Here is a 27,697-nt window from a genome sequence, read left to right on the forward strand (position 1 = left end):
GCAGTGGGCCTGCTGGTTCTCAGTCACCAACTAGACTCTGCAAGGGGCAAAAGACCACATCACAGAAAAAGGTTTAAAAGCTTTATTTGTTGGTTTATATAAAGTAAACAAAGGGGGTATCTGGGGCCTGTGGCACAATTCTAACTATATAAAATGAGGGGAAAAAGAGAGGAAAATAGTCCAAGGGCTCAATGTCCAAGGCCAAGGGTCTCCTGTGCTGCAGGTTTATTGCATCCTGACAGCCAGACAACTTTACACGTCAACTTTACACGTCAACTTTACACGTCAATTACACAATCAAAGTACTTTCAGAGCTACCATAGACTGACTGGCAAAACACTTCAGCCTTCAGGAAGCCCAACTCTGCTTTAGACTCAGTGCCAGAAGCGAACATAAAGGAATGACAGCCAGAATTGCTTACTACATAAGTGACATAAATAGACCACAGAGCGGAGGCACAGCCAGACACACTTACGCTCAATCAACCTACGCTTAACACACACACAACCACCCACAATCAATTAGTGGTGCTGATACAGGTCTACCCTTATGCACAAAGAAAAGAAAATCAGCTTTATAAAAAAAATCAAACGCAGTGAATGCAAAATGCTTTACATACAGCATGTGAACAAACAGGAAAAACGAGAATCTTAACGTCCTGGCATTCAATGCTTGTGCATGTCGGACATTATAACAAAGGCACCAGAGTTTAAAATAAAAAATAAAATTAATGGATAAAAAGAACAAGAAAATAGCAAAAGAAAAAACGTAAACGTGTTTTGTGCGTGTGTGTTCCATATGTATTATAGGCTCTGTCAAGATAATTATTTGTCACATTCAGTGATGTGACTGTCCTGAATTATGTGTCCCTCAGTTTGTGACATACAGGCACATATTGTGAAGCTAAGTATGCCGCATGTCCTTCTTCTTATAGAATCTGTTGCTTTTCACTGCCATCTATCTGTTAAGTTTGGGAATTACAAATCAAATGTCTTAAAGTGTTCCACTATGATACTATCATATTTGTCACACCTTAAGAGGAATTGCATCTCTGTCTCCACCTCACCGGTCATGCAATAACCACAGACTCTTTCCTTTGCTGGTAGCCAGGACTTCTTGGTTGTCCTTACTGAGTCTATATTTGGTCAGGATCTGTCTCTGCTTTGTAACGCTGACATTAAAGAAATACTCTGCCTATTTATATTCATGGTTTAGAGCCAGATAGCCAGTAGGTTTCTTTTGAGTTTTGTTCCAGATAGGCATTTTTTGTTAATTTAATAATTTGGTTTACTCTGATTAGTGGTTGGAAAGCAGTGCTGGTATGAGGTTGAATAGTATAGTACTGTACAGTTTTTAATGTTAATAATCAATGGTTGGTGTTTTTCTTTGGATGTTTAATATGAACCTACAGAATTCTGGATGCAGGGCCTCTATTGTACGCTTGTCCCATCTAGTGCAGTCAAACAAACTTCACTACCATAAAGAATAGAGATATGAGGGGAACTGCACAGACATAAAACAATGTGAACCTTAATTTTTTATCACTGGAAGAGTTTGTAAAGTTTGACAACCTCCTTCTGTATGCTGATTCATCATTTCTTGTCATTAGCCTGACTGGCATAATATCAAGTGCAGTTTAAAATAATTGATCGGTCATCGTTTATGGTGCAGTCATTCACAGACAAAAATTAGCGTGTAATAGGGGTAAAGGAAGAAACATATCACCAGTGTAATCAGGCATTTAGCACCATTTATTGTTTAGAGGGTGATTATTAGGTTACAAACTTAGATTTCAGGTGCAAAATGGCAAAACTAGAGAGCTGAGGCTAAAAAAACAACGAAAGGGGTTATGGCCAAGTCATGAAAATAATATAAAAAAAAGCTTTCTTCCTATTAGCTCAGAATCACGGCTACCTTGGTCTTGTCAGAAAGGCTGCTATATGGTTGAGGTTGAAATTTCTACTTTAAACCTACATTTTTACAGCAGTTACACTTAATATGTTGAAGAAATGCCATTGTATTATTATTTGGGTCATATTTCCAACAATGAAATACTAACATTTAGTCAATATCGCCTGAATTTGCCTACTGCCAATCTTCCTGTCAAAATATATTGAATTAAATGAGGACTGGGGAACTACCATTTTTGAGGGGTGTTATACACATTTATTTTACATAAAGGACTTCTTCACTGTGACCCATTCAACTTTTTTGGTTTTAGATGACAAGGAAAACTGAATAACTTACATGTAATGAGAAAAACATCTAAAAGTCGCTTTTGGAAGGAAACTGCAGAGTTAAGCCCTTCCCAAGAAAAATATCCAACATTCAGCTGCTCCAAATGCTCCAACATCCTTATCATCCCTCACCAGCTTGAGGAGAAGGAAACTAAAGAAAATACTAGGTCAACTCATTGCTTCCTTATTGTCTAGGCAAATTTGTCCATTGATTGTAAGAATTGTAATATTTGATACTGATCTGGCTGGGGGCAAGCAAATAGGCTAATCTGCTCCATAAAAAGACCAGTAAAAAAAAATTGCAGAACAGAATTTTCGAGTTCTTTAGCAATGTACTTGCAGGTAGCTAATGTTGGCTCAGCAAAGAACTAGAACATGTTAGGTCAGTTTTCTTAAAGGTATGAAGCAGTGCCATTATCTTGCTGCATTTACAGTTTGCCTAATGTTGTAAATGATAAACTAAATTAACCAACTATCCATTAACTTAATCTTAAGTGCCAACTATCCATTAACATGTCTGATAGGTTAAAATAAGGTCTCATTGGTGCTAGCAAATATTAGGCTTCCACTTAAACCACAACCAAGTAATGTAAGGTTTAACATAGCTTCTTTTATGCTGAGAAATTTGGTGTGAACAAATATGCAAGATTATGAGCATACTTTAAAAAAAAACAACCTCAAACTGTTGTAAGCTGTACAGATAAAATATCGCCTTTGCTGACTGTGTTCAAACTAGTAAAATTATATATGTCAGTTTTCATACTTTTATACTTAAAGTATATGCTAAATGCGATAAAAACGGATTGTCTATCAAAAGAGCAGAACATACTCAATTGGGTGGTTGACTTAAAGTCCTTTGGAGAAATACAATTTTAATGTCATCCTTATAGTAAAAGGGAAACTTTCTATATCTTTTAAGGATTCCTCTTAACAGTATCTACAATTCGAGCTGTGTGCAGGCCCCTCCTTTGAGACTGATGGGAGCTTCCAGGGGCGTTGGCTGGACTGTTAACCAGCAGGGGTTGAGCCCAGATTCTTCTTCATAAAAAAACTTTTTAAAAATGAACTCTTAAATACAATGTGTGTGTGGATTTTTGTTTGTTTGTTTGTTGTTGTAGTTTTTTTTGCATGTAAAGGCTACATATTGCTTAAACAATGTGAAAATCGGAGAAGGAAGGAATGTTGTGGATTTACTATATAATCATTTTAATGTCTCAAACCTAAATGAATGTCATATCAGATACCTACAATGCTACCATTATTACGAGGCCTACATGGTGGAAAATCCTCAAAACCCGTAATACAATGGCAATCTGAGATTAAGTGTTAATTCCTAGATTAATCTGAAATCTCTCATGAGTGAGACAACTTTTTAAACTGACTAATGTTATCAGCTCAGCTAGTAGCCTAAAGTTTTGCGTCAGGGAAGTTGTGGTAACTTAGCTGTCAATGTTTGACATAATCAGAAAGAAAAGTTGAATTGGTCATAAAAATTGCCTCGGGTGCTACTGCTTGTAGGACTACCAGCTCGATAAAATATAAAACCTTTTGGCTATCTAACATGAGACTAGGCTAGTTTGGTGTCACTAGTTAAATTAATTTTAAGTAAAAATAAATTTTTCAATAAATAAATATTTCACAACACTGTATTGTGAAGAGCTGCCTAAAATGTCCATGTCTGCAATGGAAAGTCAATTTATTTCTTATTTCTTCTTACTTCAAGTTGTCACACAAAAATATTAGGTCATGGGCATGACTACACTCCATAGTTAAACCATTTGTCAAGAACTGGTTGCACTCAGGAGATCCTTGGGGGAAAGCATGCATGTCAAAGTTACTCTGTAAAAGTTCAGCTCTAAGGTAATTTTTAAATGAAGTTGTAATTTTGTCCACAAGCACATACTTTACATTAAAATTCAATTCAATTCAACAACTGCAAGTACATTACATATTGGACAGATGTTAGTTTGATGTCCACCCCATTAGTTACTCCAACCAACTACTTTCTCTCTCAAATCTGTCAGGGTTGGACTTCTGATTAGATGCACTTCCAAGGTGATAAACTGTCCACCAGTAAAAAAAGTGTACTGCCAGCTTCGGGTGGGAATGCAAGGTGGACAGGTGACAAGAAGACAATGATGGAAGACTGCATGTTTTGTGAGTCTGCACAATGGATAGTATAGATTTAATGTCCCCTTCTGTCCCATTAAGATTAATGGTAAGATAATTGCAATGTAGCTGGGCTAGGATTTGTCAGCAAGAAAACATAATTCATACTGTCACACTGTGACATTTAACAAAATGTTTTCTGATTTCTTGTTTTTGACTACTGACCAAACTGTCCTGACCTTTAAGTTTCATAGAATTACTACAAGTATGAAATCACATGAGGTAATTTCATTAATATTGTAATTTTTAATTTGCAAGACTTGCTGTCATGTATGTTTATAACTTTACAATATATATTTGATCTGTAAGTGTAGTTTTAATAAATATTCCAAGGCACATTTAATAATTTTCTTAGTTAATATTATGTAAATTTAAATTGATCGTGTTGACATATAGTTTTTGGAAAAGTAATGTACGTGAGTTTCATTTTTCCAAATGAAAGCAAAGGTTTCCTTGAACTTTATTTACATGCTGAGAACAATATCATGATGTCAAAATGTTGTATAAAGACTTTTTTCAATTTATCAAGGTCAACTAAAATTCAATCCTTGTCCTCCGTTAGATAATGGTTGAATCAGTGTTTATTCGGTATAAATCATGATTAAGAATCTGACTTTTATTCAACATAAAGCATAACAAGCACTTTCAGTTTGGTTTCAGTGTCAGGCATCAGTGTAGATTCAATACTCATGCCTTACAATATTTAAGAGGTTATTCATTCAACACTATTTTGCTATCTGGGTAAGCAGATTATGGGTTGATGAACCAGGCAGATGACAAGTGGAAGGAGATCCAACCTGATTGGAGGCGATCTGAAAACAAAAGTCCAGCCAGTGAAGGGTAATCCCACAGCAGAGCAGACCAGTCTTGGTAGTGGTTCTGCACACCCCTATTTGAACAGGAGTCTGTACCATAAGAATTAATACACAGCACAATACATTCAATAATAACGGCAGAGGCCTTAACAATACGTGTGAGATACCTACAAATGTATGGTCATAATTGTTAAGTTGGAATTGTTATTGTACGTATTTTTCTGTGAAAATGGAAATATTTAAATGTATTTTCACAATGTTTTTAAGATGTATATCTCAAACTGTAGTTATGACACAAGAGAGAGTATCCACCCAAGGGAGTGCTAGTTGTAGCAGGCTTTGTGAGGCTTCTCCTAATACAGAGAACAGCCAGCTGAACAAACACAACTAACGTCTGCTGTCTCTGATTTTCCTATATAAAACAGGCTGGTAGTGTGTGTTATCTCATCACAACTTATTTAAAAAAAAAAACTTTAAATGTCTAATGTAGAAAACTGTATGTTTGGTCAGGTTAAAAACTTTTCCTGCCCACTGCAGAGGACTTTTGCTATTTCTCAGACTGTGGCCGTCACTCCAGCTCCTTGACCTTTGTGCCATGAAGAAATATAGTGATGTGAAATATAATGATGTAATGTGTGGTTATATGAGCAAATTTCAATTTCCCAATTAGGTCAACTGTAGCCGGCCAAATGTTTCATGATCCATTAGCTACTGTAAACACTGTCATGTATGCATCTGTAAGAAGGTTGATGAAAGTCAGGAAATGACAGAGATCTCTAAAGTTCATGTTCTGTGTGACCAAAAAATATGGTAGCCTGCAGACTACTGGAAAAGTTTTTTCAGCAAATTGTGTTTCTGTCTGTTTGTTTCATTTATTTAATTTTTAAAAAATATTTTGATGAAGTTATCCTTAAAGGTTTGATGAAGCAAATGAGGATGAATTGGGTAGATTACAAGTGGCAGAAAAGAAGTTACAGTAGTAGAGTGTGAAAGGAGAGGGCTATAAAGAAAAGAAAGATATTGACATAATTTTGAAATGGGCAGGCCTGCTGGGGAGTCTGACAGGTTGAGGAGTGGTGGAGTGGAGAGGGGATGTGCAGAGGATGCTCAGTCAGACACAGTCAGTGTGTATCCATGCATGTGTTTGCAGACCAGCAGATGTGTTTACACATGGACATGCATTTGTACATGTGCCTGAGCCAGTGTCACAGTGGAAAATTGTGACTAGGAAATGGAACAGTCTCACAAAGGTAGAACACAGTGCTGGTCAACATGAAAATTATTTTTCAAGGTTTAACCCCACTGTTAACCCCTTCTCTCATGTTTGTTTTCTGATACTGTCTATTGGCTGAATTCACTGACAACATTTTATATTTCATAAATTATATGCTTATACATTCTTATTAATGTGTAGACTGAAAACAAGACTAGGTCAAATCCTCGTCCATGGCTGGACCATGTATGGTCAATGTGCGAAATTGAGGAAGTTGTTAAAAACTATCGTGGAGCTGCTGTAAACAACTACTTTCAATGGAAAGTTGCTAAAGCTTGCTCGAAAACTCACTAAATGCCGTTTGATGCATATGCATATCATATTAATTAGCATATTCATTACATAATTGAGTCATATTTGCATTCTGCCTAATGTCAGCCGGTTTCAGCCCTTTATCTTTTTGCCTCTCTCCTACTCCCTGTGCTAACATATACAGTAATTTAATACAGCCGACTTCCCAATAAAGCAGTTCTCATTTACATGTTTTTCTGTTTCTGTTATTGGACAACGGAATAATTATATAATAGTGACTGGAATGCGGCCCATTAAGATGACATGTTAACCAGCAGTCACTTCCAAACCATTTCCAAGCTGCTGCTCTGCACTGTTAAAATCCTGATTTTATAACTGCCATGTTGTTTGACAAAATCACCATACAGATGATTTAAAGACAAAACCTGTGCTGGGATTTTAGCTATATTTACTTAAAAAATTATCACTCAGAGAGAAAGTTAGAAGCTCATTCACATCAGAGTCAGCTGCCATCTGGTCATTTGAATCAGATGCATAGAGAAGTGTCCCTGTGGAGGGAGAGACTGACCTCACGCTTGCAAAAAATCGCTAAGTTGGCAACACTGAACTTTAAACATCCCCCTGATGATGTAATAGAAACTGTTAGCATCAATTCATTTTGAAAGTGCACTGGCCAATAGGAAAACTCCAACACTCGGCCAGCCGACCAATGGTGTAAGTTCATCAATCAGTCAGTCAGTCAGTCAATCAGTCACAGACATTCACATTTATAGGGTTGGCCGTGCTGTTGCGGTCCAGCCAAAAATAAAAAACTGGAATTTATTTTGATAAATCAAATTTAATTTTAACATACCAGCAATATTCGATTATAACAATGGTTTTATGTATACATACTGCAGCCTATATATGTTGTTTGTTTGTTTGTTAGTTAGTCCTATACCTTATGCACTTCAAAAAAAAGCTTTTCTACTCCTCTTTAGACATCTAAGAGCAGTCATATATCTGGTTTTAATAACATTTGTGGCACAGAACCAAAAGCAAAGGTCAATTGTGATTGACACACATTTAATTATCATTTTTCAGTGATTATGATGTTTGGCAAGCTGTCTACAGTACATCATGATACAAAAAGGATAAAACACACATGACACACATGCTCACTGTACTGTGAGCATTTTTATTTAGCACATTTTGTATCTTATATAAACATTATACTGTCTGAGTTGTGGCCTGTGTCCTTTAGAAACACATGAAGGTGGAAGCCTTGACCCTCGATGTTGGTGGATGATATTATGTTCATCATCCTGTGATTACACCTCCACCTTGACTCTGACTGATTAAGCATTCATTAAGATCTAATAAACTGATCTAATTAACCATTCATTAAGCTTCCCAGCCCTTAGTTACGGTTCCTATGCCTGTCAATCTTCCAGCCTCACAGAGTACATATACACTTTACTGTAATAACAGTGCCAGATTTACCATTGAAATAAAAAGGGGGGTCCTTGGTTTCATACAGAGGTAAAAAAAAAAAAAGAGATGCTTCTCATTTTCAGTCAGCAATAATTCAAATTCAATTTTTCAGTTTTTCCAACTAAAATGACAACAGCCACTAGCAGATTTTTTAAACTGTAGCTAGCTAGTTAATTAAGATAACCTTAACTCCTTGAGTCAGTTGAAATGTTATCTGTGGTTGACCTCAATGTTTCCGGCTCACCCGTTTTAAACCGAGAATCATGTAAAAGGGGTTTATAATAAGCACCTCATGGCTATATACATGATATCATGTTAGCAGACTGAGGGCAAAACTATATAGTATGTCCCAGTCAACAAGTCAGCATCTTCACCAGTTGATGATCATGTAGAAGACATGCCAATAAAGAAACAGCATTGTTCTAATATTTCACGATAGAGCTGCATAGCTTACATAAACTTTTTAGACAGTGTGTTTCACTTTTAATGTTACAAAAGAAAAGGCTTTTGGGATAAAAACAGATGTGTTTGATATATGTAACACCATCTCAGGTAAAGTTGGCTGAGTTTGCAGGAGTGTAACCTAAGTCAGGACAGGGCTGCAAACATTAACCAGAACGTGATAGCTCTCACACATCGCAGCCCACAATTTAACCTATTTAGCTAATGATGTGCTCCTTGGCCTTGGAAGTAACACTCATTTAGTACTGTGGGTAAGCTAGCTAATAATCCATTCCTTAAACTTTTTTTTTGTTGTTGTTTTTGGGGTTAGAAAGGTGTTAAAAAAAGACACCACTCTCCAAATGTTGGACATCTGAAGCTTGACAGGTCTGTTGTGTCTAGTTACAGTAGCTGATGTGGAAGTTCCTCTTTAAAGCTGTTTTTTGACTACCCCTGTTTATCAGGCACTAAAACCATTATGGCATGTTTAGCATTGTCATCATGTCAAACCTTTTCTTTCCCAGCTTCTGTCCCCCCTCCTTTCTATTGACCCTGTCTCACTCCAGTCCAAAGTCCATGCTTGAGGACCAGGTGATCTGCCTGAATATAAAAGCAACCCTTGAGTCTGACTAGAAGCACACAGCCACACACAAACTTGAGACCAATTCATCCATTAGACACAAATCCTGCACGTACAGATCCGATTTTTGCAAAAACTTTTAACAATTAATAATGTTAAAAAATTCAGTGACAAGAAACACACAGATTTTAAAGGCACACAGCACCTGAGGACACGCATAAGATCATATCTGGGTCTGTCATCATGCAGCTTAGCAGGCACCTTTGAGACAACTTAAATTAAAAAGACTCACCCATATACGAACACCCACATCACTGGCTAAGTTAATTTTCGGGGAAGAGGAGAGACATTGGGATATCATTACAAAATTCTGTAAGTATGATTCGGTCTACTTGTATATGTTTGGTAATATTAAAATTTTTAATTAAATAAACATTTATTTCATTATCAGGGCATTGCAAGACCATTGCTCTGTTCTTAGCTTAGCTGTGGTTTAAGGTTTAATCAGGGTTTAAATCTATTCTGTCTGCGTTGACCAGTTAAGTGTTTATCATACTGTCGTGTCCTCGGAAGCTGCAGTGTAAACTAAGTGTAGTTTGGTCTAAACCCAGGTACTGAGTGTGTAGAAATCATCTAATCATGGCATTATAGCTTAAACCTGTCATAGACCTGGTTTAACCAAAGGTTGAACTTAAACCTGCTGCATACCTTGTGTAACTAAAAACATTCCTTTATAAGAAAGTATATGTGAATAGTTAACATGTTAAGTCTGGATTATTTATCCACTTTCACCATTTTATGTTTTAGCTACTTTTAAGTAGAGTATTTTACTGTCTCTGACATTTATGATTCTCTTGTTTTTCTTGCATTTGATTTACTTGCGAATACCCATAGACAGTAGCCATCACATCTTTGTCCATCCTCTTGTCTTGCAGTAATAATGGACTTGCTCCACAGCTCTGGTGTGAGGATTACGTCCTACATGCAGACCCACTACAGTCAAAGCCAGGGTTACTTCCTGTTAGTCTCCATGGCAACAGACCTACACATCACCTTCTTTCTGTTGTTCCCCATATGGTTCCATGTACAGCAAGCTGAGGCAGTCAAACTGGTGTGGGTGGCAGTAGTGGGAGACTGGGTGAACCTGATGCTGAAATGGTGAGTAGTGGAACTGGAATGATGATGATGACGATGATGATGATGGTGAATTTTAGATCATATTCTTTTACAAAGTGTGTAGATGATACCATTTTTGTTCAGGCTTCTGTTTGGAGAGCGTCCCTATTGGTGGGTTCAAGAGACGGGTTACTATGGCAACTCCTCCCAGCCGATGATACAGCAGTTCCCCATGACCTGTGAGACTGGACCAGGTAAGAGTAAAATGAGTGAGTTGAGTTTGACTTAAGTTTATCATCTATTTATTCAGTTTCTTAAAAATTTCACTTCTTCCACTTCCACGGACAGGAAGTCCGTCAGGTCATGCCATGGGGGCTGCGGCAGTCTACTACACCATGATGTCATCACTCATTGCCACAGTGCTGAAAAAAGAAGGAAAGCAATTCGAGAAATGGTAAGATTAACCTCACCTATATTCACTGTATGACATCTGTTAGTCGAGCGGTAACATGCGTGTCTTTCCTTCAGGTGTGTGCGTGTCTCACTATGGACGCTGTTCTGGTGTGTGCAGGTGTGTGTGTGCCTCTCCAGGGTCTTCATTGCTGCTCACTTCCCACATCAGGTCATCACAGGAGTTACCTTAGGTACAGACAGTACAAATAATCCCACAGTCAAGCCATGGTGAAAATAGGAAACAGCATAATGGCATCTTGTTACAACAGTTAGGTACATAAGTACTTAACTGTCACTTAAGACAGTGACGCAATTTTTGTAATTTTGCCTGTATAACCCCCACAATGGATCTCAGATGAAACCAACAAGATGTGACTGAAGTGTAGACTTTCAGCTCTAATTCAGGTGGTTAAACACAAATATTGCAGTAACTGTTTAGGAATTACAGCCATTTTTTTACACAGTCCCTCATTTTCAGAAGCTCAAAAGTAATTGAACAATTGATAATTGATCAGTACCACAGCCAGGTGTGACTGTTCTCTTGTTATTTCATGAAAAATTGAGCAGAAACAATGTGTTTGGTAGCTGTTCATGGGAACTCTCAATATTCAGTCCAAAGAGGTATCGATGCAAATGAAGGAGGCCATAAATAAACTGAAAAAAACAAACAAACCTATCAGACAGATGCCAGGAACTGTAGGAGAGTCCAAATCAACAATCTCTGGCGTTCTGGAATTCACTGGCGCGCTCAGCAACACCAAAAGGCCTGGAATACCACAGAAGACAACTGAAGTAGATGATAGCAGAATTCTTTCCTTTCGAAGAAACACCCTTCACAGCATCTAGGCATTTCAAGAACGCTCTAGAGGAGGCAGGCGTATCATTGTTGAAGTCGACAATCAAGAGACACCTTCATGAATGTAAATGTAGAGAGTTTACCACAATGTGCAAACTGCTGGTAACAGTCAACAACAGAAAGACCAAATTAGACTTTTCTATAAAAGACGCAAAAATGCCTGGCCAGTTCTGGAGGATGGAGAATGGAGAAGGAAAGAAACCCTCATGAACCAAAGCATACCACATCATCTGTCAAACATGGTGGAGGCAGTGTCATGGCATGGCCATGTATGGCTGCCAATGGAACTTGGTCACTGGTGTTTATTGATAATGTGACTGCTGATAGAAGCAGCAGGATGAATTCTGAAGTGGATAGAATTATATTATCTGCTCGATTCAGCTAAATGCTACAAAACTGTTAGGACAGTGCTTCACAGTACAAACGGATAATGACCCAAAACATACTGTGATAGCAACCCAAGAGCTTCTCAAGGCAAGAAAATTGAATATTCTTGAATGGCCAAGTCAGTCACCTCATCTCAGTCCAATTGAGCATGCTTTTCACTTACTTAAGACAAAACTAAGGACAGAAAGACCTACAAACAAGCAGAAACTGAAGGTGGCTGCAGTGAAGGCCTGGAAAAGCATCTCAAGGGAGGAAACTCAGCATTTGAGTGATGTCCATGTGTTCCAGACTACAGACAGTCATTGACTGCAAAGGATTTTCATCCAAGTATTAAAAATAATCCTAATATTTATAATTGTATTGGTTTGTCCAATTGCTTTTGAGCACCTGAAAATGAGGGAATGTGTGTGTGGCTGTAATTCCTAAACGGTTAATGCAATTTTTTGGTAAACCCCTTGAATTGAAGCTGAAAATCTACACTTCAATTAAATATCATCAAATATCTTGATGGCTTGATTTAATATCCATTGTGGTGGTGTGAGGCAAAACTGTCCAAATACTTATGTCCCTAATTGTACATCTTCTGAGAATAACATCAAGATGAAACAAGCAGTTGATAACAGTTATCAATGAAATTAACTTTCTTTTTCTTTGCATTAAATTTAATATGACCTGACTGCAAAATAAGTCTTTCTTTGTACATTTCCTATGGAAGCCCATTTCTGCCAGGAAAGGAAAAAGTGAATTAGGCACAATAAAAATAAAGTCTTACGATAAGTCAAAATGGTGAGAAAGTCAAAATCTTGACTTTCTCAAGATCAGAAAGTAAGATTTTTTTGAATTGTGAATCTTGTGTGAAAATAAAATACCAAAGTTTTTCTGCCCAGGTATCCTGGTAGCAGAATCCCTCAGCCAGGCCCAGGAGATCTTCAAGGCCCATCTGCGTTCATACTTCCTCATCTCCCTTCTCCTCCTCTCCCTGGCTCTCTTCTTGTACCTGTGCCTCCAGCTGGTAGGCATCAACCTCCTCTGGAGTGTGGAGAAAGCACGCCGCTGGTGCCGCCGAGCAGAGTGGGTCAGCATTGACACTAACCCCTTGGCCAGCTTGTTCAGAAACACTGGGACTCTGCTGGGCCTGGGCCTGGGGCTCCACTCCCCTCTGTATGCACACACCAGCAGAGAATCGCTCAGCAGGGGGACTGAGGGCGCCATCTACAGGTTCATCTGTTTAAGTGCAACACTGGTATTGCTGCAGCTATTTGACTCTGCCTTTCGGCCACCTGTATACAGCGGAGCTCTGTTCTATCTGCTGTCATTCTGTAAAAGTGCCACTGTGCCTCTGGCTACTGTGGCTATTGTTCCCTACTGTGTGACTGCAGCACTGGGATTTAAGGGGGAGAAGCTGCTATGAGGCAGGTGGCCTTACGTTACATGTGGTATAGGCTGGGTGAGCCACTGTGCATCAAGTCATATACTTGTAAAACTGTGGGTTTAAATCTACAACATATGGGCAAAAGTATGTGGACACATGTCCCTTTCATCTAAGTCTCATTTTCCTGCTCTGTAACAAACTTTGGTCTGCCAATGAGGATTTAGCAATATTTGAATCGAAATCTGATGGCAGTTTTGGGGTTGTTTGTTTATGTTGCCACGTTCACTGTCAGTCACATCCGATTAAACCACACCCACATCGTCCTGATGTAGCTGAGTTTTGGAGAGTTGAACCATGAATAATACATACTGTAAATGATACATTATAAGACATACATATTGATTGTTGTAGAAATAGAGAAGGAATAAAGTCATAGTTAAAAGATTCGTATTCTCTGTGTATCTCAGCTGATACAATTTTGAAGTAGTATGGGCAGTTTTGAAGTATGGACAGTAGGACAGAGGATTAATCCTACTGAATTTAGTGATCCTCATACTTTTCCTCTAGCGCCATCAGCAGGTCAAAGTTTTCACTTCTCCTGTGAAATATCACAACAGTTCCTCGATGGATTGGCCCAAAATGTTATACAGACATGTTTGGTTCCCAGAAGATGTACCCTAATGACTTTGGTGATTCCCCTGACATTTCCTCTAGACCCAACAACAGGTGAACATTTTGTGGTTTTTGAATGAAATATCTCAACACATTTTGGATAGATTGACATGACATTTAGTTCAAACATTCATGATCCCCTCAGGATGAATTGTGATAACTCTGGTGATCCTCTGACTTTTCATCTGGGGAAAAATACCAGTAAAACTAATTACACTCCCATCAACCAGAGCTGTACTTTGTGTTTGGTGCTAATTCGCAAATGTTAGTATGCTAATGTTAAGCTAAGATGGTGAACAAGGTGAACATTCTACCTGCTACAACATCAGCATGTTAGCATTGTCATTGTGAGTATGTTAGCATGCTGATGTTAACATTTAGCTCAAAGCGCCGCTGTGTCCTCATACAGACTGAGAGCTGTTAGTATGGATGTAGACATGTTTTGTATACATTTAGATTATGCTGCTTGTATGGTGCAACAGATTCAGCCAGCGGTTTCTGAAAACTGATTCACCATAATTCTGCAAAATAAACATGAATCAACTAAAAGCTAATTTTTTGTCTTGTATTATTTAATTTGTACAGTATGATTACATTAATCCTCTCTCAGTGTAAATTGCAGCATTGTCCTATCCCCAGAGTATAAGCCTGAACAACAATGTAGGAAATAATATTCTGTAATGTTCTCTTTTTCAAAAAAATATTACTTAAAACTATTTAAAGCATCACAGAGTATATATATATATATATATACAAAATCAGAATATCAGACCAAAAATAGATGTAGTTGAGAGCATTTCCAAAAGAAGTGAAAAACACTCAAACTATAAAAAGTGTATTAGATATTAATATGGTAAGCTTATAAGATACATGAACGTAACACAAAAGAGACTGACTGCAATCACACAAGGAACATATTACTCCATAAATCCTCGCATACACTCTTTCTTTCTGTCTTGGGTCTTTGCAATATCAAAAGTAAACACAAAAGTAAAATAAAAGTGAAAGCATTATCAAGTTATTATCACGGGTTTCGAAAATAAAAAAAGAAAAATGGACGAAAAAAGAGTTTTCCATAGCTTCCAAGCTAACAGTATCATGCACACAGTGGTGGTGGAAGTACTCAAAACTTTTACTTAAGTAGCTACTAACTTAACAATGTGAAAATACTCCATTAAAAGTAAAAATCCTGCATTCAAAAGTGTAGTAACAGTATAGTGAGAGTAAGCAAAATGAACTTAAAGTATCAAAAGTAAAAATACTTGGCCCTAGTGACTGATAAATTGTCATATATGACATTATCAGATTGTTAATACTAATGCATCAGTGCATAAGCAGCATTTTACTTTTGCAGCTTGAGCAGCTGCAAAAGTAAGCCAGTAATTTAGTCCAGTGGTTCCCAACCCAGGGGTCAGGCCCCTCCAAAGGGTCACAAAATAAATCTGAGGGGTCTTGAGATGTTTAATGGGAGAGGAAAGAATAAAAAAAAAAGGTTCTGACACAAAAATGTGTTTTCAATTTTGGATTTTTCTCTAATCTTGGATTTTTAGTGAAATATTGGACCGCAGGCAGTTATCCAAATGAAACCATGTGAGAAGAACTGTTAACAACTCAGAGACAAGTGAAATATAGACAGGATACAAAACTATCCAATATGTCAGAGAGGATGGAAGCATCTTGAAGCCACTTGAAGCCAAATGAATGCATGCGTTAATGCATGGATATATTTTTTGAGCATAAATTGAGAGATTTTGAGTTATTCTTTATTAAGATATTTTTTTTTGGTATTTCTTGGTAAAAGGGACTTTTCTAATGCAGTAATTATAATAATATTATTTTACTGTTCATAAAAACATATCGTAATGCTTCTGTTTGAAAACACAGATCTGACCAGTGGCAGTTTCATGGGCTCAAAGCAGTGCTACAGCCCTGATCAGAGGTGACACCCTGCCGTCCTCCAGCAGTCCTTCCTTTCTGCGCTCTTTCTGTGCAGTGACGTAAAGCGGAAGTGGCGCTCGCTGTTCCGGACACATGGTGCAGGGTGGGCGTGCCCAGGGTGCTGATGTAAACACAAAAAACGCCTCATCCCCCGTCGGATAAATCACAGAGGACTGAATTGGCGAGATTAACCCAAATAGCCGTCGCTGTTCCGCAAAAACGCTCCGTGTTCGTCGTGTGTAATATGCGTTAAAGCGCACAAAGGCGACACCATGGACTTCTACATCAATCTGAAGGTGAATTTCAGGGGAAATTCCAAGAATTTTCTCCTCTCGGGATCCGAGACCAAGAGCTGGGAGTCGATGGAGGCCATGGTAAGAGAGGGACGATCCCCGCACACAGTCAGCCTGCCTCTGTCCTGCTCACATACACTTTTTTACTGATTGTGATTGTGGTTAATCCTTAAGAGAATAGCCTAACAGCTCCAGATGTCATTTTTTTTCTATTGATGCAGAGGGATGCTGTTGCAACACTCAAGTATTACCTTCATTCAGCTTATGTGAGCTGGAAACATTAAAGATGTGAAAATCTTCCATCAGACTTGACAGCACAGCAAAGCACAGCAGAGATAACAGAGTCACAGAGGACAGGGAGGATACACTATAAGTCCTTACAGTATTATTATAGTGATTTGTCGTCATGGAAACACTGTTTGCCAGCTCAACATCACTGGTCTGAGCAGTCTGAATCACACATCCACCATTTGAATTGTGTGCATCTGATGACGGGCATGGAAATCTAAGTCGGTGTAACTGTCAGTGTGCTTTTTAGTCTACATTAGCTGTCAATAACATAGCAGCAAGGCCCAGCATGAGCCTCTCTAAATACTGAGCAATGACAGTCACACTTAATACCAGAATACATGCCTATATACTGCTATATTTATGTTTCCTTTTCCCTTATTTTATTTATTGAATCATATTGCATTATTGTAAAAATGGCTTCCTGTTTTCTGACTTTTTTCTGTTTTAATTTGCTGTTCATGCAAACTAATTAATTCCGCCATGTTTACCTGTTGTCTTGATCAATTCAGTATAAAACAGCGTAAGGTGGCCCTGACAGTGCAGGACACCACAATTTTATGAAAACATGCAAATAGACAAAGCACAAGCAAATTAAGAAAACATCTTCACCGATTCGATAACACATGTACATCTTTTAGAAATAAGAAAACACAAAAAAACACAACCAAATACAGTAAAGCTGCATGGTTAGCAGCATATATCTGCAAAATTATACGAATCATGCGATCAGTTTAAACAAACACAAATTTAAAAAAATGATCACTCAAGGATACTCGACTTAATGAGAAGTTCACGAGTCACAAATCATGGTAACAAGCGTATCTCACCCATGTCCCAGTGTGTTCATCAATTTTTTAGTGTCCCCTGGAAACAGTTGCTTTTAAACTCATTTCTGTTGTAGTCTGTGCTACTTGTAGCGTTGCTTGGTTGTGATTTTTGTATTTAGGTATGTTTTCTCAGTTTAGAGTATTGTTACTTCTGCCAAGGAAGATTGGTAATCACCTGTGTCTATCTGTCTGTCTGTTGGTTTGTTTGTGTATTTGTCAGCAGGATTACGCAAAAACTACTGAACCAATTTGCACCAAACTTGGTGGAGGGATAGGGCATGGGCCAGGGAAAAAACCCATAAAATTTTTGGACAGATCCGGATTATTTAATATGAATTTTAATTTTTTTCTCTGAAGTCTAGTGTGTGTTGTTTGACATTGGCCCTGGTAGAGGTACGCGCTCTACTGAGCGCATTTTGTAGTTACTAAATGCTACAGATGTGTTGTCAGATTGTCGAAGATGTTTTGTTAGTGTTGAGCCCTCACGGTCACCATAAAATTGTATATTTCTAGAGAACTAATTAATGAGTACAAGAATAGAATTATGTCATATGCCACGCCAGTGTTGTAGTGGTGTCTTCAATTTAAGTAAAAATATGCATTCCTGGTTGACATTATTGGCACCCTGAATTTTAATGACAGTATTTAGAATATCTTCAGAAATTAATGCAAATTAACCAATATTGTATAATCCGAATATTTAATAACATGTCCAGAGTTACTGAACAACAAAAAAAAGCTTTCATATACTGAAATAAAAAATACAGACATAAAATGTACGCTTGACAAAATTATTGTCACCCTTTTGATGAATTTAAATTATTTCCTCAAACAAACTAAAGAACGAATAGTGCTTAATTTTCAGTGTTCACATGACCTGAATTAACCCATGAATCATGGTTTTACTGCATAAAAAGGGGCTGATTGTTTCCAGTTTCTTTTTCAAAATGGTGAAGACAAGAGAGCTGTCTGAGAGCATCAGAAATGCTACTATGAAAAAACCTTCAATTCCAAAGGCCACAAGGTAATTGCCAAAAATCCCGAAATCCCTGTTTCAACAGTTTGTAATGTTATCAAGAAGTTTCATCGTCATAAAGCTGTTAAAACGCTTCCAGGATGTGGCGCTGAGAAGAGGCAATTTGGAAAAGTCTGCAATGGTTAATGCAGAATGTGGAAAAAACACCACGCAAGACATCTAAAAAGCTTCAGGCTGACCTGGAGCAATGTGGAGTGGTGGTTTCAGCCCATACCATACGCCCCACACCAAACCAAGTAGGGCTTCATGGTCGAAGGCCAAGGAGGACACCACTATTGAAAGAATGGTACAAAAAGGCAAGACTTGCAAAAACTTTCATAGATGAGCCACAGTCTCTCTGGAGTAATGTTCTATGGACAGATGAAACCAAACTAGAGTTCTCTGGGAATGCACTGCATAAGTTTGCTTATAGGCAACGAAATGAAACCCCATAAGGAAAAGAACACCCTACCTATAGTAAAACATGGGGGGGGGGGGTTTGTCATCCTATGGGGCTGTTTTGCTGCCTCTGGTACTGGAGCCGCTGAATGTATCAAAGGAATGATGAAATCAGAAGAATACCAAGGCATTTTAGATTGAAGTATGTTAATCATACTAGATTTGAGGAGAAGGTCTTGAGTCTTTCAGGAGGACAACAACCCATAGCACACATCCAGAATGTATATATATATATCTATATATATATATTTGTATATATATGTATATATATATATATATATGTATATATATATATATATATATATATATATATATATATATACAAATATATATACAAATATATATATATATATATATATATATATATATACAAATATATATATACATATATATATATGTATATATATATATATATACAAATATATATATGTATATATATATATATATATATATACAAATATATATATATATATATATACAAATATATATATGTATATATATATATATATATATATATATACAAATATATATATGTATATATATATATATATATATACAAATATATATAACCTAACGTTTCACAAGGCGGCAATCAAACGACGATTGATTACCACAGTCCTTACATGATGAAAAAGATAACTTATTTTCAAGTTTCTTTAAGGATCAGTAAGTCCTCCTAAATATTAGTGAGTAGCTGTAAAGATCACGGCAGTTCTTTTTAGGTCAGTAGGCCTTTCTCATAGTAGTCATTAGACTTGTCATAGAATGAAAAGCACAGGTGGAAGTGATAACATTAATGATGGCTGTGTTCATATTAAAGGATCCAGTAAGTCATACCCTGGAACTGAGCCAACTGATTGGTATACAGGCATCATTAATGTTATTAGTTCCACCTGTGCTTGTCAACATGTCTACTGTGTCGACTGTCAAAAAGGGCTTTGACCACCATGGAAAATAAGTCATGTGGGCCGTTGAATGCTATTAACTTTAGTTAACTAGTTGATAGGTTAGAAATCCAGCATCATTTTAATGTAGCTGTAATACTTTAAAATGCAAAATGCAGCCTCTGGTGGTTTGAACTGAAATCTCATACTTGTGTTACAGGCCTGCTAAAATTTGATGGGCACATTTATTACTATTATTATATCAGAATTATATTAAATGTGGAATTTCTGAAGTTACAGTAAAATGGTGAAACGGAAGTTAGTGTCTTTAGCTTCAGTAATATGACACAGTATTTCTGAGTGAAACAGAATACGTGGACGAGTTTAGTTACAAGAGGAAATTAAAATAAATACTATAGATATTGTTGGATCGCTATTGTTGGCGTGGCTTTGTGAATACAGTGCGATACAAAGTGGCAAAGAGATAAGGTCATCTGTGTTGTTAGGTCAGGAGGAGAAGGATCAGAGTTAAATGAATAGATCTGACCCCAACCACCTTCTTTGGAGATGTAAACAAAGTTTTCACCAGCTGAATTCCTAACACACACCTCATACTATGATATTGCACAGACTAGCTAATAGTGCAGTGTGGTTTTATTTCATGGTGGGGTTAGCTAGCTATGTAACTGTACCTGGAGTTCAAGATGAGTCATGAAAAATATTTGTATGTTTTACAGGAAGAGAAAAGCAGATTTATATCACATATTCAGCCTATAACAAGAGATAAATGAATAATTAAGACTGGCACACAGGATAAGAACTTAGTGTCACTGTCTTTGAGGCACTAGCTTTTGGTTATCACTCTGAAATACCCCATCAGACTGCTAGACCTAAAAAGGAACAGTCAGACCAAAACTGAAAGCCCAGTTATTTTTCTTTGTACAGATGGGGATTTGTGGTTTGGCTCAGTCAGTGAACACTGATTATGGTAAGTTAATTACAGCCATATTAGATGCACAGTTATGCTGCTGCTGACATGCTGCTTTTGCTGTGATTGCCAGTGTAGACAAAGTGTTACTTGTAACCATTATTCAGGACCATCATAGTATGTATCGCAGTCATTTATTATCTTAACTTGGACATGAGCCTATGCATACCAGTAGCAGCACCGCAGTCCAGTCACTGATTGAAGAAGAAATCATGCACCATCTTTGATTTTACATGCTTGATAATTACTGTAATGGAATAGACCTTTCTTGGCCAGTTAGATGTTGAAATCCTCTTCTACATTGTTTATTTGGTAAACTAAGAGCTTTGTGTGAAAGAATCAGCCACAGTATGGCCCTTTTGCTAAACTGGTGGTGAAACTTCAGTGCTGTTGCCATGGTTGCCTACAGGTTAATAGGTGCACATTAATTTAGAACTACAAACAAATTTTTGTGTCATAACTGCCTGGTTATACTGTTCGGTTACCAAAGGTTAATCCATACCATCCAGCCAACCAGTTTCAAGAAGTTTTAGTCGCCATGGTAAAATGCAGGGAAACCAGCAGTCAGTCATGGAGTTATTTCACCCAGTAAAATGTTTACGCAATGGACAAGAGAACACTGGAACACAATTAGGTTAGAAACAAGTGCTCAGTTATTAAGAGCCTTGTTGTGTACCTTTCCATTCCTAACCATGATCATATTGTGTGTTACAAAAGTGCTTGGTGAAGAGGGATGAAGCCAGACACAATCTATACGCAGAGAACAGAATCAATCTGCGTCTGTCTCTGTGGCCGCCATTCAAATCCATGTGGCAGATGAGTCACCATGGATAACACAAATCACATTTCAGGCAGCTGGACTGTTGTTGAGCTGTCACCCAACTGTTGCCTGAATCTTCCACAGTGCTGGGCCACTGAAAGGGTCATACGCCAGAAAACAATTTAATATGAAAATCTGTGTGGAGGGATCAATAAACCAAGTGAAAGGTTTAATATCAATTTGTACTCCCCTATTATGTTCTTTTCCTGACACCATTAGTCTGTGTTTTCATTTAGTTGGTATAAAATTAAACACATTGTTACATTACTTCTTGTTACAGGATTATAATTCCCATTTTTATTCTAAATGCCTGATTCATATTTGGAAGTCCTACATCAAAATTTCTCCTTACATTTTACCAAATGCTAAACGGAGCATGTGGTTTACCAATGCATCTGGGTTTCGACACCAATATTTTTTCTACCATATGAACCCCCAGTGGGCTCTGTTAAATGCTAAACTACTGTTCTGCTAAACTCCTGTTTAATAAAATGTTTAGCAGTAGTTACTAACATTTACCTAAACAGCAGCAAAATGTTATGTGAAATGCTAGACGTTTAGCCATGAGTATATTGAATTGAGAAACTGTGTTTTTTATTGCTTATGAACTTTACTTTAGTCTGGCTTTAAATAAAAACATAACAACTTACAGTTAACTGGGGCAAATCTAGCAGGGCAGGAATTTGACAAACTAACATTTTGGAAATATGGGATATTAAGCAATGCCACAGGGAATGTCACTGAGCTCTTCAGTACAACCGATTCTACTCCAAACATTTGTCAGCGCCCGTATAATTAATTATAATCACTTGTTAGCAATGGGTGTAGGTGAGGCAGCAGAACCTAGTAATTAAAGAGAGCCCATTTCCATTCCAGGGATTTAGAAACCCTTAATCACAATGGCGGCAGAATGGGGAAGAAAATGAAATCTTCCACTTATTCTAATTTGAAAGTTTTCATGCATTATTCCATAAAGATACCCCAACCAGCGTGTAGTCACACTATTCAAATTGTCTGAATTAGCTACTTTTACTGTGTTACCTATCTGTAGCAGTTTGTTAACAGGGGACACCAGACAAACCATTTCAAGGCCGTTTTAATGTAGCTGAATTGATTAGTGTTAACATTAGATTTTATCCAAAAATAACTGCCAGCCATGGAGGCCTTGTAGCCATGTTTCTGACTCAGCTCCCAATCCCAATCCAGGTCCTTTTTAATATTGGGTGTCCAATACCGACTCTTATCTGATACTTTAATGAAAGAATGATGTGTGAAAGTTTAACTGGGAGGTTCAGATTGACGTGATGCAATCGGCTGATGGTTTTAATGGAGAAAACCAGAAAATCAGTCTGTTGGAGTTGTTGGAAGTACAGAAACTTTCAGTGCACTAACAATTGTACAGTGGTGTTACAGAGAGAAGCTTCTTCCTGAACAAATGATCTTTAGCCCAGCACACAAACCCAGCGACAGCTAAGTTTAATTTTGACCAGTTATCAAGCTACTCACAGAATTCGTGTTAGATAGTGAAAACCAATATGATCTGCCATCAGCAACATTTATCATTTTAACAGGTGAAAGCTATGGTCAGCGTTGGCTAAAATGTTTTGTAAACTGCTTCTCTTTGAAATTGAGAGAGAGAGGGATTTAAGAGTCAAAGCTTAATGTCAGGGAATCCATTTGTTTTGGCAACCTAGATGTCAGAACTCAGAGTCAGTGGCACTGGTGCACCCACATAATTCTTCACATTCACACTAAATTCACTTGGACGTGCAGTGAAATACTGGACTGTGGGCTATCGTTAAGGAGAGCAGCGCTGCAACACTGGCAGACTGAGGTGACAAAACTGATCCTTTAAAAATTAGCCTTGAATGGCTCTGCTACTGTGCTTCTATGCATTGCCAATGTATTTTATAAACCTGTATGTTTCAGATATACTTCTTTAAAAAGGCTACAGTGGGACAAACTAGTTCATTTTTATCTGCTCTTTCATAGGTGAGTTAAATAATCAATTGTAGGATGCACAACATAAGAAGCAGTAGTGCTGATTCTGTTCTTAATTTTTATTTAGCATGTACATGAACATGAGGTGCAAGTTTATATGCTAGTAGAAAATCCAAGACATTGCTGAGGCTGGCACAAGCCAGTTGGTACCCAACTGGTACCAAGCCTTTCTTGCTTGTGTGTAGTCTGACAAGCACAAGCCAGACCACTGTGTTTCTGTTTACGCCATAATCTTGTCTTATCTTCTTTATATTTTTTCACCAGACGTGTTTTTGTTTGGTCCCTGTTGAGAAGTATGACTAATCATGATCTACCAGACACCTCCAGAGCAGTGCCTAAATTTAGAATTGGCCTGGAACTACTGAAAACTGAGGGCAAAAGTCCAGACGACCTGTTTGTTAATCAATGGCATTGTAAATGCCATGTGTCAAGAAAGTAAGTGAAATATAGACTCGAAACCTTTGGATTTATGGTCCATCTCTCTCAGCCACAGCAGCCTGGAAGCGTTCATTTGTGCTGCTGACTCTCAGACGTCAGACTTCCCTCTGAGTTGTTGTTTTCCAGTCAGAGAGATGCAAGTGGCTTTGCTGTACAAGGTTTAGTATATCTGTTTTTTATTCATTATGAATTGCTGAATAATACATAAAATATGAGCTCCTACTGGTTTGTGTCAAAGCATAATGAAGTAAAAACGGCAGCCACAGGAGGAAGAGTATTACCTGGATACTGTGTTAATACAGTGTATAAGTGTATCAGACTGAGCAGGGATGAACATGAGGCATTGTGTGTGTTTTGTGTGCAGGTGAAGCGTTCCTATGGCCTGTGCAGCCTTCAACTGACCTATTTTGATGAGGAGAACGAGGAGGTGAGAGACTCTTGTTTGTCATCACTCTGGTCTTACTTGCTGATTCCCCATTTTTTTATAATTTGCTTTCCTGTTATTTTAAAGGGGTACTCCAGCAGTTTAGTATTGCACTTTCATGAAATTGGAGGATTTACAAGAGACAGATTAAAAAACACAACGGTTGAAATTGATGCAACAGAGGCTGAGATACCCTTACTATAAGTCCCTGATATTGGTTGAGCTGTTTGATCCTACAGTTCCCATAATGCAATTCAACAGCACTGATATTTAAAACCTCCCTGCCTGACAAATGCTAAATCCAATTTTTAACAGACCTTCTGTTATAAAGTTGAAGTCCTCAAGCCGAACCGTTTCCCTGATGACATCACTATGACATCAGGGTTCTTTTCTCTAGATTGACAAACCTCCCTCAGAACGACAGAAGACATTATACAACATTTTTACAGGCTGAGTACCATTCTCCTTGAGAAGTAAATTGACCGTCATATCTAAAATTGGTGGAGTGGTTCTTTAATTCCTGAAATTTCACCAAACCAATAACCAACTGACACCACTTGGAAAATGCTAACAGATTTACATCAAAAATCTTCTCCTTTCTTTCTCCAGGTGTCCATTAACAGTCAAGGTAAGTAAACATAGACAATCTTAAGCTGCGATATGCTACACAAAACCAAAAAAATGTATGAAATTTCGAATGAATTAAATATTAACGTCAAGTTATTTCTGCTATTTTTGCTTTTTTTCTAGTGGAGTATGAGGAGGCATTAAAGGTAAGCTGATGTAATATTCAATTACTGTTCACATTTATGTACTTATGGGAAACAAAGAAGTACTGTCCACCATAAAAACAAAGTTACATCATTTTGTAATTATAATCAAAGGTGTCCCTCCTTCCTCAGTTCATTTTTGATGCCATAAAGAGAGTTACTGATTATTACAATTATAACATATACAGTATGTCAAAGAAACAGATGAATGTATATGTATTGTTAGACTAATTCCCAACACAGTTTTACTGTAAGCTAATACTGTATATTTGACAGATTTTGATTGGTACTGCAAAAAAGGAAAGAAAGTAGCACATGTGCTATGTGCTATGATAAGGATAGTCAACTATCACATGTGCAAGTACACATGTTCAGTCAAGGTAAGGTTTTCAGATAGGAAAAGAAAACATGGTGGGGAGATGGCTTCTCACGTTATGTGATTCATTGGTCGAACAAAATTCATAATCAATGTTAATTCACATCATCAGATCAGCAACACTCATGGTGTAATCAGTCATTTGTAGTAGTAATTAATTGTACGACAATGTGGAAATGTCAACAACAGTGCCAAACACAATGTAGATCACATTAACATCAGTAACAGTACAACAACACAGATAAAGTGATGATAAAATGATAATCAATGTTGCCCCGGTGCATGCTGGTAAGTTATAAGATCCGCCTCCTCCAAGTGCACTATTTAACAATGTGGTTCTCTGACACAGCTGCGTTAGGCGTCTCAGACAGCTGGTTTAGCTGCAGTTTAGCTGCTGTTCAGTGGGGTCTAGGCTTATATGCAGCTGTCTTTTAAACCCCTGCACGTTCCAGGTTAGCTGGAACCGTTCTAAACTGCAGCTAAGCTAAGTGACAGAGTAATAGCCACCATATTTCCTTAAAACTGTGCTGACTAATCCTAAGTGAAACAAACAAACAAGCACACAAAAGACACATACTAATCCTAATTCCCTAGAGTAAAGCAAAACAGGAGAAAACAGTGCAGAAGAAAATGGCAGCTCACCCCTACAACTTCAGTGCTATTTACAATCAAACAGTAGATTGTACTCTATGTACAAAATTTAAAAAGATACTTAGAGATAGCCAACTAGGGCAGCAGGGCAAACACTATCTCAGATTTGCTATACAAAACCAATGAACCAACTCTAGGTTCACACTATCAGAAACAGACTACCCACTCTCACACAAACACAGCCACACAGAACACAGGTTAGAAAATACTACAGGCCGTAAGACTGGATTCATTTAATATGAGAGGGTTACGTAGAATGGTCATTGGCTACATAAGTTTCAGCTTTAGTTCTGAAAGACTGCAATGTTTTCTTCGTTTTCTATGTCCAATGGTGCTAAATAATACGGACCTTCTGGTGACACCAGTCTTCTCCATGACAACTCCTCTTTAACAGATCATTTTTGTTGTTATCATTATAAAGACACATCGGAATTGAGAAATTGATCCAAAAATGGAAGCTGGGGAGACTAACCTGTTCACTTGTTTCCCAGAGTGCAGCGAGGCAGGGGAATCGACTGCACATGAACGTGTACGAGACCCGAGGCCAACCGGCGAGGGTCACCACCAACAAGGCCAGTGGATTGGAGCCCAAGAGGGGCTTCAGACCCCCACAGCACTGCCCCGCCCTGGCCCAGGTGGTTAGCCGCAAGGTCCAGGCTGCAGTGCCAGAACAGGGCATAGTAAGATTCCAACACACAGGGTTTCATGTCGGGACATAAAATGTTGAATTCATTCCATCAAACTAATAGCATATAATTAAAGTAGCGATAGGACCTGAGGGTTCATGTGTTTTTGCTAGCTCAGTCAATCATAGTGGAATACCCACAGTGTTAGCTGAAGCTGTGGTAGCGGTTGCTAATAGCAGTTTACTGTGTAATTGGTTGGCTGTTGCTCCGGGGATAGAGTGGGTTGTCCACTTACCAGAAGGTCGGTGGTGCTCATCCAGTCCACATGTCAAAGTGTCCTTGATGGCCCCTGATGGCTCTGCCATCAGTATGTGTGAGTGTTTGTGTGAATGCGATGTATGAATGTGTGTGCAAATGGGCAAGTAGTGTAATGGGCATGTGGCATGTAGTGTAAAGTGCTTTTAGTAGTAGATAAGATAGAAATGTACTATATAAGAGCAGTCAATTTAGATTTGTTTATTTGTTTTTACTTGACCATTAATTTGAAGTTACCAATGACTAACGTTTTGAGGAAAAGTTGTTAATCTAGGGGAATTAATTACATATTTGTTTTTCTGAATAATCAAAATTTACACCCCTGATAATCTGCTCGGTGAAGGAGTCATTACGTTTGTCGTAAATTTCCTTACACATAAAACAAGATTCAATAATAATGATAATAAAAGATGTTCATTATTAGACATATTGCTGTTTGCCTAACATTCATGCTAGTGTTGTCATCCTTACCCATTTTAAGTTAT

At 37.8% G+C, this 27,697-nt stretch overlaps 2 protein-coding genes across 7 annotated transcripts in view; both read left to right on the top strand.

The window, feature by feature from the left end:
* Positions 1-9,299: 9,299 nt before the first annotated feature.
* Positions 9,300-14,596, top strand: LOC120786533 (glucose-6-phosphatase-like). Of its 2 annotated transcripts, none has more exons than XM_040122008.1 (6): positions 9,300-9,612; positions 10,176-10,398; positions 10,501-10,610; positions 10,705-10,810; positions 10,885-11,000; positions 12,940-14,596. In XM_040122008.1, the coding sequence occupies exons 2-6, from the start codon at positions 10,181-10,183 to the stop codon at positions 13,461-13,463; spliced, it is 1,074 nt and encodes a 357-aa protein (XP_039977942.1). In that variant the 5' UTR covers positions 9,300-9,612; positions 10,176-10,180; the 3' UTR covers positions 13,464-14,596. The 2 variants fall into 2 exon arrangements, with proteins under 2 accessions (XP_039977942.1, XP_039977953.1); XM_040122019.1 differs by having other exon boundaries at positions 10,198-10,398.
* Positions 14,597-16,170: 1,574 nt separating this feature from the next.
* Positions 16,171-27,697, top strand: part of nbr1b (NBR1 autophagy cargo receptor b) — a 38,669-nt gene continuing 27,142 nt past the window's right edge. For 3 of the 5 annotated variants that reach the window (XM_040119762.1, XM_040119771.1, XM_040119797.1), the window contains exons 1-5: positions 16,171-16,408; positions 24,415-24,477; positions 25,084-25,102; positions 25,225-25,247; positions 26,763-26,951. In XM_040119762.1, the coding sequence (XP_039975696.1) occupies positions 16,307-16,408; positions 24,415-24,477; positions 25,084-25,102; positions 25,225-25,247; positions 26,763-26,951 (396 nt within the window). In that variant the 5' untranslated portion in view covers positions 16,171-16,306. Of the gene's footprint in view, positions 16,409-24,099; positions 24,209-24,414; positions 24,478-25,083; positions 25,103-25,224; positions 25,248-26,762; positions 26,952-27,697 lie in introns of all 5 variants that reach the window. The other 2 variants (XM_040119788.1, XM_040119779.1) reach the window with 2 other exon arrangements.

Source organism: Xiphias gladius, chromosome 3 (genome assembly GCF_016859285.1).
Source record: "Xiphias gladius isolate SHS-SW01 ecotype Sanya breed wild chromosome 3, ASM1685928v1, whole genome shotgun sequence".
NCBI lineage: Eukaryota > Metazoa > Chordata > Actinopteri > Istiophoriformes > Xiphiidae > Xiphias > Xiphias gladius.